The 12,500-nt window shown below is 38.5% G+C and overlaps 1 protein-coding gene and 1 pseudogene across 4 annotated transcripts in view; one reads left to right on the top strand and one right to left on the bottom strand.

Moving 5' to 3' along the window:
• The first annotated feature begins 3,778 nt into the window (after positions 1-3,778).
• LOC148718773 (uncharacterized) lies at positions 3,779-5,233 on the top strand (annotated as a pseudogene).
• A 3,387-nt stretch (positions 5,234-8,620) lies between these two features.
• The window catches only part of LOC111333221 (meiosis-specific protein MEI4), an 86,786-nt gene continuing 82,906 nt past the window's right edge, over positions 8,621-12,500 (bottom strand). For all 4 annotated transcript variants that reach the window (XM_022938760.2, XM_022938759.2, XM_022938761.2 and 1 more), the window contains 4 exons: positions 10,661-10,764; positions 10,038-10,170; positions 8,965-9,081; positions 8,621-8,833 (listed from right to left, as the gene is read on the bottom strand). In XM_022938760.2, coding sequence (XP_022794495.1) covers positions 8,688-8,833; positions 8,965-9,081; positions 10,038-10,170; positions 10,661-10,764 — 500 coding nt within the window. In that variant the 3' untranslated portion in view covers positions 8,621-8,687. The remainder of the gene's footprint in view (positions 8,834-8,964; positions 9,082-10,037; positions 10,171-10,660; positions 10,765-12,500) is intronic.

Genomic DNA, 12,500 nt, shown 5'->3' with positions numbered 1-12,500 from the left:
TTTTTTAGTGTTAGATGTTAAACAGCCTAAAATTTAACTGTTTGATGTTATAGATGGAAAAATTTGAGTGTTTAGTGTTTTCGATGCACCCCATCCAGACCCTCTGTTTGTTTAACTTTTGAAATACATTTTTAAACTGCATTTACTAACACTTATTTATTTCTTTATTTATTTATTTTATCGCTTCGCCGACCGGAAGGGACACCTCAACAGCATGCGCCAATTACTGCGGGCCCAGTAAGCCCACCCATCCCACCCCAGGGGATAACATCCATCACACAGTAATCTCGTGCGTGGGAAATTAACGTCTCCTGCCCCTAACCCTACCGGAGACGGGACCTCCATTTATTAACCCTCTTCTACTAGCATGTATAATTTAATATTTCTGTTAAATGTTAACAGTAGACTATAAAGACACCACAAATATTTTAAACCATTTGAAAAGCATTGTATGCGGTGACGTTTGTTACTTGACAAATAAAGTTTAAACCATTTACATTAGCCTGTGTCTTCCACTCAACAAGAGCGGGGGATGTGAGCGGGGTCGTTAGCTTCAATTAGAGGAAAAACCTGACCTTGGGGTGCGGGGCATTTTGCAACTTTAGAAGTGAGCGCTTGACAAATGCCCCGCTACGTCCCGGCCGGGGGGGAGGTGCGGGGGTTTACATTGACTGGTGCATAATGCTTCATGATCTTCTTAGCTTTATATGGCTTCCGTCGATAACGCCTGCTACTTGAGGTAGACCATATTTTAATTCAAATTTCTTAATCACTAACACCTTTCTATCGGATGGGAAAAGAGATGTAATCTTCTCTGAAGTGAAACATAGCACGAGAGAATTTACGAATAGTGTTAATTCAGGTACAGTTTTCAACACCAAACTTAACAGTTCCAGTTCTCTATGGGTATTGCTGCTTGGATGAGAGCGTTTCTTACTGCGAGAGCATACGACAGAGGGCTTGGATGGACTCGAAGTTCATTCGGAGGAACTCTCTCTAAAAATCATACGGGGCAGGAATCCTGCAGGTTTCCTTAAATCAACGCTCATTTCTCGGATAAATTCAAACTCGGGGACGATTCATTCTACGGCCATTGAACACACTTTGAAGTCTGCGCAAAACGACGTTTTCAACTGCCGTGGAAATTTGTGTAGTACTCATTAGGAGAGGGACCGCCTCCGCAGTAACTGTAATGAAAGCAAGCAAAAACAAAGATAACCGAGAAAATAAGAACGTGGTCATTTTTTCGGTTTACTTCATTTATGTCAAATGAGTTCATCCACTTCATAAAGGGAACTGGCTCTTTATTACCAAATCAACTATTGGCAAATGTTGGATATCATTACGGCTCTAGATTCTTGCAGTAGACAGAAGCAACACACACATCCGAATAACCTGTGGAAACTCTGTGGAAGTAAATTTGTTTATTTGCATGCATGGGAACAAGACACTTAAAACTGTAGTTCTATAGCTAAGAAGACCTGAGAATGTTGTATCATGGTTCGCACGGGCCTTGAATAGTCCTTGAAAAAGCATCAACCCCTTGAAAAGTCCATGAAAACTTAAAAATTTGCTCAAGTCCTTGAATCTTATGGAAAGGTCCTGAATAAATAAAACTTTATTAACGCAACCTTGTCATGTGTAGTCGCTAATTTCACACTTTGTTTCTTAGCTCACAATCGAGATCAATTTTATGATTCGAATGTATGAGCCTTTGGAATCCGCAACAATGCTAACTGAAAACTTCAACAACCAACATGTCCGACTCAAAAAAAAAACGTTACACGTGTTTTCTCCTCACTCGCTATGCCTTATGGGGGGCACAGGCCTCCCAACACTAAAGACAAGAAATTCCCCCTTTTTTTTTGTAAATATTCAACAAAAAGGTAACAACATCTTGCGCACAGAAAACTTTGAAAGCTCAGCAAGACCTAATTTTGTGCGTGAAAGGCAGCGTATATAACTGTTTTTGGCTTGGTTTAACACTTCAAGAAGCTACTTAAGGAGAGTGTGAAGGGACCATTTGTTGTGTTGTTCGATGAAAGTTTCAATAGGAAGATGCAGGAAAAGCAAATGGATATCCATCTCCGTTACTGGAATAACCTAAGCAGCGAAGTCAGAACCAGATATTTTGGAAGTAAGTTTCTTGGCGGGTAAGTGCGTACATAAGAAAATTTAATGTTCAAATGAAGGCAACACAAATAAATAAGCGAAAATTATGCACATATCTAAGTTTTACCGAAACCTATTTTAAATTAATTAGAATTAAGCTTATTGGTTTTGTGTGTGTGTGTGTGTGTGTGCGCGTGTGTGAAGACACTTCAATTGCTGAAGTTTTACATTGCTAGCTGCAGGTCATGGTACAGCTGACAATTTGATGGAGCATTTCACTAAAAGTGTATTGGATAGTGGATTGTCAGTCAAGGACATCACCCAGGTTAGCATGGATGGACCAAATGCGAACTGGAAAGTTTTCGGTGACTTAAGAAAGAAATCGGTGACGACTATGGCACTGCTCTCATCAAAAATAACACTGCCAGCAATCAACAATATTTATGAGAGGATTTTAGTCTTACAGCTGAATGACTTTTATAGTTCTATTTTGTCTGATTGTCTAAGTTCGTATAGACAGTTCCACAGCTGTGAGACTTCGTTATTAAGGATGACAGAATGGAGGTCAATGCGCGATGATGGGAAACTCGTAGGGATAGTATCGATGGACTTGTCAAAGGCCTTTGATGTTATACAACACCCCCTGCTATTAACCAAGCTCAAAGCCCACGGACTAGACGAGGACAGCTGTGCCTTGTTAAGAGATTATCTGTCAAATCGACAACAGAGAGTGAAGATTGGTGACACGTTCTCATCATGGAACATTGTGAAGCGTGGGGTGCCTCAGGGTAGTGTCTTAGGCCCGACTCTTTTTCATATATTTGTTAACGATCTTTTCTATCATATAAAGAGAGCTAAGCTAGATGCGTATGCTGACGACCACCAAATTTATCACTCAGAAAAAGATCCGATTGCACTTGAAGAATGCTTGTGTAAGGAAGTTGAAAAAGCAAATCAATGGTACAATGACAATGGTATGATTGTCAACGAAACTAAACATCAGGCCTTGATCCTTGGTGATACAGAGTATACATTCTCCTTTCCAGTGAAAGAGTCAAGATTTAGAAAATTGATCTCTAAAGCCATTTTGGTCAAATTGTATAAGGTCTTCATCTTACCGCACTTTCAGTGTTGTTCATCGGTGTGGCATTTCTGTAGCGTACGAAACACCGAGAAAATAGATGCTCTTAATAAAAGAAGTCTTAGGTTCATTCTAAATGATGCTGAATCTACGTATAATACTTTATTGGACAAAGTCAACTGTGTTTCTTTATACAACAGACGTATACACAATATGTTAATTTTACTTTGCAAAAGCTTATTTCTAACTAAGTATCCTATCTACATGAGGAATATGTTTACTTTCCGTAATACCACTTATAATTTACGCGGTAACTACATTCTGAAACTCCCTGTTGCTAAGACTACTTCTTATGGCCTTCGCTCTTTTACTTATCATGCCGTTAAACTATGGAATTCACTACCGGACAATGTTCGAACCTTGAACCTTGAACTTTAAAAAGCATTAGCTAACCTTAAATTACTGTAATTTTAGAACATATTATAAATTGAATTCATACGGTATTTTTCAATATTTAGTAACTCTATTCATTTCATTTTAGTCGTTAATTATAAATAGGATTGTATTGTATTTTATAATGTCATTGTATATCATGTTGATTTCTTTTGTTATTTGTTATTTTTGTCTCGGAAAAATTAGTTTCTATAAGCTACTCTTAAATTCGAGAAAAAAATTAAATTTATGCAGGTGTGTATGTATGCATGTATAACATCGGATCATGTGGCCTTCGTGTGGTACATAACAGCTTCAAAAGTGGAATGGATGCAACAGGCTGGCAAGTATCTTCCTTTTTATCTAGTCTTTACTATCTCTTCAAAGATGCTCCAACAAGGAAAGAAGATCTTTTCATCTCAACAGGCAGTAAGTTAATGCCTCTCAAATTTGTCAGCACTGATGGCTTGAAAATGTGCTTGTGTGCGAAAGAGCATTAAAGCTATGGGACAATATTGCTGCATACGTTAAAGCTGCTGAAGCTAGAAAAGTTAACAAGCCCAAGAACAAGTCTTATGAAGTGATAAAGGACTGTCTCAAAGACCCATGCTTCACTGCAACATTGCACTTTTTCAAGTGCGTAGCACCACAATTGCAGCCTTTCCTTTCAAAGTACCCAACAGATAGGCCCATGATACCATTCTTGAGTGATGATCTTTGCTTGATCATAAGGTCCTTGATAAGGAGATTTATTAAACCAGATCAGCTTGAGACAAGTGCTGATAAATTGGTGAAAATTGATGTCGCTGACCATAAGATGCACGCGAGCAACAAGAGAGTGGATATAGGCTTTGCAAGCGAAAAACTTAAAAGCACAAGTGATTGTAAGCCAAGTGAAAGGCAGATAATGGAGTTCAGGGTGGAATGCAAAACCAGCCTCATGGAGCTTCTCAAAAAAGTGCTCCAGAACTGTCCAGTTTCTTACTCTCTTGTCCGCCATTTGTCTTGCTTGAATCCAGTGATGACGGCAACAAAAAAGGAAGATTGTTTAAACAAATTCAAGGTCTTGACATTGCTGCTTAACTCTGGCAGAGTGGAAGACAAAGACTGTGACACACTGCTGCAACAGTATGGAATGCTCGTAGACAACATTCCAGTTTTTGACAACCACATTTTTGCTGATTTCAACTCAAGTGTGGATAGAGTGGACAGACTTTTTAATGAATGCGTGGCAGGAGAAAGTTACACAGGCCTCTTTGAAGTTGTGAAACTTCTGTTAGTGTTGGCCAGTCAACTGTGGAGAGAGTCTTTAGCATCAACAAGGAAATGGAAGTGGAGAACCTGAAGGAACATACAATTATTGCTGAAAGGCTTGTCTATGATCATGTGAGAAATGTTGGTGGAATTTTAAATGTTGAACTTAGCAAGCCTTTGTTGCTTTCAGTTAAGCTTTCAAGACAGAGATATGAGAGGAATCTTGAGGATGAGAGAACGAAGAAGAAAACCCAACAGGAACAGTCAAAACGAAAATCTTTACTAGAGAAGATTGAGAAGTTTAAAAAGAAGGAAAGAAGAGTGGATTCTGATTTAAAGTCTCTCTTGTATTAGGTGAGTTAGCATGAAACAGTAAAGCCAATCCAGTGTCATTATCTAGAAATGCCTCGACTTATAGCTTACAAATACACTAAGAAGGCCTCTGATTAGCACCACATACACCCGGGTTTAGCAAATAAAGGTAATTTTTTTTCTTTGAAAACCTAGTACCCATCATAGAGCACAAATGACGATTTCCTCACCTAGATATGACAATCCTTTTGTAGAGATGCCTGAATTTCCTCTGATTTATATTTTTCAGGCCATATTTCCCTACATACTAGACTAACAAGCATGCAAAGTCTCTATGTTTTGTCGGATCCATTTATTGATGAAGTATGAAGTGAGCTTAACGAAAACGACCGTTAACAGAAGATCTATGGTTAAACTTTTGATAGCCTTGCTAGCTCTTGTAAATACGCATAATGGCATCAGTAAAAGAGCAGGATAATACATACAAGTTGTAGTGAGTAGCGTCCAGGTGACTTGTGATCCATCCGATTTCCCTGGTACGTTAAAGGTTAATAAATCAAATCATCCGATAGTAAATAAGAAATCCACAGTTAGAAGAGCTGGATAACAAATATTTTGTGTTGCAGTTTATGTGAAACATGCCACGCAACACCTCGAGATGCGATTGTTATTAAATCGATTAGCTTACTATAATGGACGTGAGAGTGAGAGGACTGGACCAAGTCGAGGAGTCACGTAACCTTCACTGAGTTTTAAGTAACGCGGGTTTGTCCACCATCACTTGCGTTAATCGCAGGAATTTGCTAACTGTAGAAGAGGTTCATAATACGAAGGCTTAGGATTAGCACTACCTATAATTTCAACGTCGAAAAACTCGCACAATGACGGTGGTTGACTGAGTTTTTGCTTTTGCAACACCTTGGTTAATCTTCCCTTGGCAGAGAGTTCGCGAAAGTTGAAATCTTCATACAAAAGAGAATCGGAAAACAACCAAACTATTTCTGAAACATGTGTACTAAACCCTCTTCATAGGAAAAAAAATAAGGAAAATTTTGTTCGGACGGGAGAGGACCGCTCTTAGCGAGAGTGGCACTTGAAAAGCCATCTGCTACATTAATGCGCGTGTCTGAGCCCTTTCTTATATTTTGCATTACCTGTACTCGTTGCTTTGGTATCACCCGGTCTTCCTCTCGCCCGGACGCACCTGACCCCTTGTACTTGTGTTTTAACCAAGCAGTCATGTCATTATCGCGAGATAGCAAAGGAGTCATTCTTGTTTCGTGCAGAGCCCATGACAAGGCACCGCACATTTACCCCTCCAAAGGAACAAAGCGCCATCGTGAAATTCTCCCGAAACTTCTTATCGCTACACTTTTAATAACTGATAAGGACACAAACATCTACGCTCGAAGAGAGGGAGGGATGAAAACTCGGTCCAGTCCTAATACTCTCACTTCAAAAATGGCGGGCCCTATTGGCATCATCTCATGTCTCGTGTGGAATATTTCATTTAAACAGCAACAGTAATTTTTTGTGTCATCCAGCTGTTCTGACTGTGGATTCTCTCTTCGTTGGATAGTTCCATTTATTCAGTTGTAAAGTACTTAAGATCTCTGGTGGATCACAAGTCACCTGGACGGTGCTCACTGCTGCACTTAAGCTTATGTATGTATGGTCATGTTCACGTAATGATGGGTATTCGCGAGAGCTATTCAGCCTATTCAAAGGTCAGACGTGTATCATCTTTTAACGATCGTTTTATTCTTAGCTTAATGGTTAAGGCCGGGTTAGGGTCACTTTATTTTCAAGTAAAAAACGGCCTGACAAAATATAGAGACTTTACATGTTTGGAGTATGATACGTATTGAAATATGATCTAACAAACATAGATCAGAGAAAATTCAAGCATCTATAAGAAATATTGTCATTTCTAGGTGAGAACATCATCATTTGTGCTCTATGATGGGTACAAGGTTTTTATCTATTTCTTTATTTTATTTTGCTAAACCGCTAGGTGTTTGTAGTGCTAATCATCAGAGGCCTTCTTCGTGCATTTGTAAGGTATAAGACGAGGTATTTCTAGATAATGACACTGATTTAGCTTTGATGTTTCATTTTCACTCACCTAATACAAAATAAAGGCCTTTTGTCAAGAATTTGGTCTGTTTATAGCATGAATTATGCCCAAAACCCCATTTTGCTTGGCCTTAGAGGGGCATAGAGAATTTGTGCCAAAAACCTAGCAAACCTGAATAAGCCAAATTTTTCTCAACTGATTTTGATAAATGGGTCACTAAAGTACATACTGGATGTGGTATGAAAGTTATGCAAGAAGGCAGGTGAGTGTTATGGTTTTTTGAAAAATGGCAATTTTGGGTAATGATTTTGACCTCAAATTTGACCCAACTTTAGCCCCAGGCCCCTCTCTGTCTAATCACTTAAGAACAAAGTTATATTTAGCAATTAAAAGCTCCACTATAGTAGAGTCCATGGTAAAATTTATTTGGCAGCACAGTTTACCAATGGAGTTTTATAACACTTTCAAAATGCCAACTAGAAGGATGAATTTTTGGTGCTCCACAGGCCACAAATGGAACCCCCCCTGAAACTCCAGAACAAACAGTCAGAGAAGTGAGCCAAAGTGGCTTTTGAAATATCTTATCACACTCAATTTTTGTGCCAAGTTTCAGCTGATTCGGTTGACCACCACTTCTGGCCCCTGGAACACTTTCTCAGACAGGGACAATTAAATTCCAAACTGGAAAAGCTAAAAGAATAGACACAATCCAAAAATTTTCTGAGGTTTGTGATTTGATTTCCTGTACCACATTAATGGCAGTTTGCTGTTTGTATAGCACGTTTCTTTGCAGTACATCCCATATAAAAAGTAATTTGAATTGAGGGGTTGATTACAAGTATGTCAAATTGAGTGGAAAATAAGTCCTTGAAGAAATGTGATTTGTCCTTGAAAAGTACTTGAAAAGAAAGGTCTCAGGTCTGTATGAACCATGCGCATGGTTTGCAAGATATGGCTCAGTTCAGTACAAATCCTTGGAAAATAAATCTTAGTGCAGAAGTTGAATCTGTAGGAAACCAAAGAGAATCATAGATGTTGCTTCACTTCGTGTTGCTCAGCCTGATACTGATCTATTTGCCTATACCTATTAGAAAAAATCACGAAAAGTCCATAAAATGTCATACACACCTGACCCAGACCTTTTCCATTAAGGTATTCCGCCCAGACTAGTCGAATCGTGCCATTTACTTTTTCCACCGGAGTGTGGTTTCTCATTTCAACAGTGAGAAAAAAAAAAGAGATTTAGAACGTATGTAGAATGTAAAGGGAAATAGGCGTTATTAGGAGAAGCCTGTAAGTGGTTTAGGGATTTCGGCAACAGCATCATTTACAGTGAAAAATCGACAAAAAAACTTCGCCTTGAATGGAGGTTTATTAATATTAATTTAGGAAACAGCGGTCAGTCTTCCTTTTCAAGTCTCAAGGTGACTTTTGTTCCTCTTGCTCTGAAAAGGAGGGATGTCCTGACAACAACAATTGCAGTCTCCAAACGAAGTGAGTAAAGACTGGGAAGGCTGCCGAGATATGCTGAAGTGAGCTATTAAGATTGCGATAGATGGAAGAAACTGTGGAGAAAAAAAAAACATAAGAATTACACAAGGCAAATTCATCACCTTTAGAAAAGAAGAAAGTTTTCCATTACGGAAAAACAAACACTTTCCAGTTTGATCATCACTGACGGGGAACTAAGTACCACCTGTCTCAGAGCAAGTCTCTTGCTTCAGAAAAGTATTCCTCAGTATCTCCTCAAGTGCAAGAAGCAAATGGAAAACATTCTGGTAGGTCATAACTTTGCCATAAAACTCACAATCTCCTGAAAATTGAAATGGAATTTATTAGAAAATAGTTCATTTTAATCTAAGTAATTATAAATTAGTCACAGCAACTCATTTGATAATAAATACATTGATCCATGATTGTATTCTTGCAATCATTGCTATCACTCAGTCTCCTTTAAATAATCCATTTTAGAAATGAACTCGGCTGAACAATTTAAAGGCTGATAGTTTCTAGAGAAACTGTTTGGGGCTGCGTCGGTGGGGGTAACGAAATAATTTGAATATATCAATAAAGTTGAAATGGTAAATTGGCCACCGTTACGATTATAAAAGCTGACGTTTCGAGCGTTTGCCCTTCGTCGGAGCGAATAGGGGAATTGTGGGTTTTGTGTGCTTTTAAAGGCAGAAAAAGGAGCTACGTGATTGGTGGGAACATGGCAACGAGAAAAACACGAATAAATTAGTGGAATGAAAAGTGTTCGTTGATACCTGTGGGATTTAGACTGCCGGTTTGAAAGCTGAGCTTTTGTTCAAGAGTTTTCCGGCTTTCCGTGCTACCTAAGTGTAAGTAAAGACTTAGGTAGCACGGAAAGCCGAAAAACTCTTGAACAAAAGCTCAGCTTTCAAACCGGCAGTCTAAATCCCACAGGTATCAATAAACACTTTTCATTCCACTAATTTATTCGTGTTTTTCTCGTTGCCATGTTCCCACCAATCACGTAGCTCCTTTTTCTGCCTTTAAAAGCACACACAACCCACAATTCCCCTATTCGCTCCGACGAAGGGCAAACGCTCGAAACGTCAGCTTTTATAATCGTAATGGTGCCCAATTTACCATCTCAACTTTGTTGATAAATTCAAATTATATTGAACAATTTAAAGTTACGTAATATTTCATTTTCTTTGGACATTGAACGCATCTCTGCGCTATCACACAAATACACTAAAAAATATCATTGTTGATTTCGTTTCTAACTGAAAAAACACGCACCCTTGGCAACTACTTTAAGAGAGGAACCAAAGTTCTGCGCACCCCATGCCAGCCTTAATAAACAGATGTCTCTAAAAGCAGGAGAGGATCCAAGTGACACCAAGATTATCCTTATGTCATCAGATGTAAATCTCTGAAAGATAAGATGGAAAAGCAAGGAAAAGTCACTCATCTGATGACAATGCAGTAATTACGTGTATTACAGGCAAGTCACGTAAGAAAAGCACCGGTATGGGTAAAGGAAAATGTTTCAGGCAGGATTCTATGCTTGCTTCAGGTTTGTTTTCTATCCTCGTATTACATATCGAATGGTAAATAAACCAAACCTTTCCGCATGTCAAAAGAACTTTTTCAGAAATGAAGAATTTGCTGTACAAGTAAAAAAATGTTTAGAAGTAATGATTTCAAAGAAGGCTATTGTTTGCTGAATCCTTTAAGCCCCAAAATCATCTCACTTATTGAATACTTTTAAAAACCTTTTCTTAAAACCCTCTTTGATTTTTATCCTCTTTCGCCTTACTTTTTGGCAAGCAATTATTCATAATCTAGGTTTTTTTCTAATAGCTTTACTCAAGCATGTTCAAAAATCATTAAAAGGCAATAATCCAGGTTAGTTATGATACCAAAGGTGCTCCTTGCCAATGAAGCAAACATTTTATCAGGGAGTCCACCAGCTCCATCATCCTTGGTGTAAATTCTGAATAGTCCTCCATTACAAGAGGCATATCTGAAGATTTAAAAACCCTGTTATTAATAAGGATTGTTGTATCGCTAGCATATTCTCATTACTAAAAATCCTCTAAATCAAATTTTAATGCCAGGAACTTTACTTTCAACTAAGGATTGGTTTAAGATTTCAGACTTTGTTCCCACGAACTACCGTCTAAAAATAAAGGCAGCTTTGTTCATCTTATCCAAAGAGCAAAACAACTTGAGTAAGCAAAAAGGTAAAGTTCAAACAATAGGTGCGATGGAATAACTGAGTAAGCAATCATAACCAAAACCTTTACAGAGTTGTTCCGACTAGCAAAGCCATCCACCAAACTCTCTGCAATACCCTAATGAGAGCAGGACAGGGAGGACAGCAATATCAGCTTGGAAAGTCCGCTTATCTTCCCACGATTTTAAGAACGTCTCTGTAAGAATCAAACATCTTGGGAAATGAAAATTTTCACTCCCCCCCCCCCTTCAAATTTTGCATGCAGTTAGGCACTCAGGGGGGATGTACAAAAATGCCCTTTTTAAAGGTTGCAGCACTCTTGTTGCCAAGGTAACAACGAATGCTTGTTCGAGGCCTGGGGCCTCATTTCAATACAAAAACATCGCAAAAAAAGTGTAAAATGTTTATTTCTCTATCTCAAGCTAAATACAACATTACAGATTGGTACTTGTAGCATACATAGTGATATTATTTGTCTTTACTTTGATGCATTCAATTTTCCCTAGGAGTGAATGTAAGCACACCAGTAGATTATTTATCTCGATACAGTTTCGGTCATTTTTGCTGTAGGGTAAAACAGGGTAAACGTTTGTCTAAATTTCTCCAAAAGTACACCGATTCTGGAACTGAAACTACGCACTTAGTTGGTCATGATATTCTAGTTTTTAAATATGTAAAAATCTCTGCGGGCCGGCCTCTACTTTTCATAGTGGCAATTCGCGAACGAAGCTCAAAAATCAGATATTGCATAAATTGGCAATGTTTACATCTAATGTTCTCAACAACAAACCTTTCAGACAAATGAAAAGTACAAGACTTTGAAAGAATGTTATCTTCTGAGCAATATCCCGAAGAGAAATCTCGCCTCTAGCTTTAATATTTAAAACGAAAGTATCAACTTTCATGGAGGACTACTCGACGTAACTACAAAAATGTACCTTAAATCGTGTGCATAATCATCCAGATTCCGAGTACTGTACTTCCTTTCATGGGAATTTGAGCAATCTGAAATCCTCTGACGATACACTGTTATACCTGTCTGTCATTTGAAACATGTTATGGCTGTCTGATCTACACGAAACTATCCGTAACACCGGTCATTTGTCATAAACAAGTACGTTATACTGATAGCGTGACGCTGGATTTCTCCATGAAGTTTCAATCAGGTCGCTCCAAAGAAGTCGAGATATGGACTTTTTTCGACATTTCAGCAGACGTCCTCGCATTCTGAAGTAAAAACAACCAAAAAAGAGAGAGGAAAACGTTGATTGAATGCTCATAAACACTGAGAGTGAGAGTATGTCAGCGGTAGTACTACATGTAAAACCCAGTTTCCTCAATAGCAATTTGTACGATATATTGCCTCTTCTTCGAGCAGACGTCATTTCTGAGTGACGAACTGAGATATTTCGAATCATCTAAAAACTGTTAGAAAATTATCAGAAAATTTGCATAAGATATGTCAACGAGAGACTTATCACCGCCGCGGTGCAATCGAGTCAGTCAATGTTTCCTTCCACGTC

This window comes from Stylophora pistillata, chromosome 12, assembly GCF_964205215.1.
Source record: "Stylophora pistillata chromosome 12, jaStyPist1.2, whole genome shotgun sequence".
Taxonomy (NCBI): domain Eukaryota; kingdom Metazoa; phylum Cnidaria; class Anthozoa; order Scleractinia; family Pocilloporidae; genus Stylophora; species Stylophora pistillata.
This window is presented reverse-complemented; position numbering and strand designations above follow the sequence as displayed.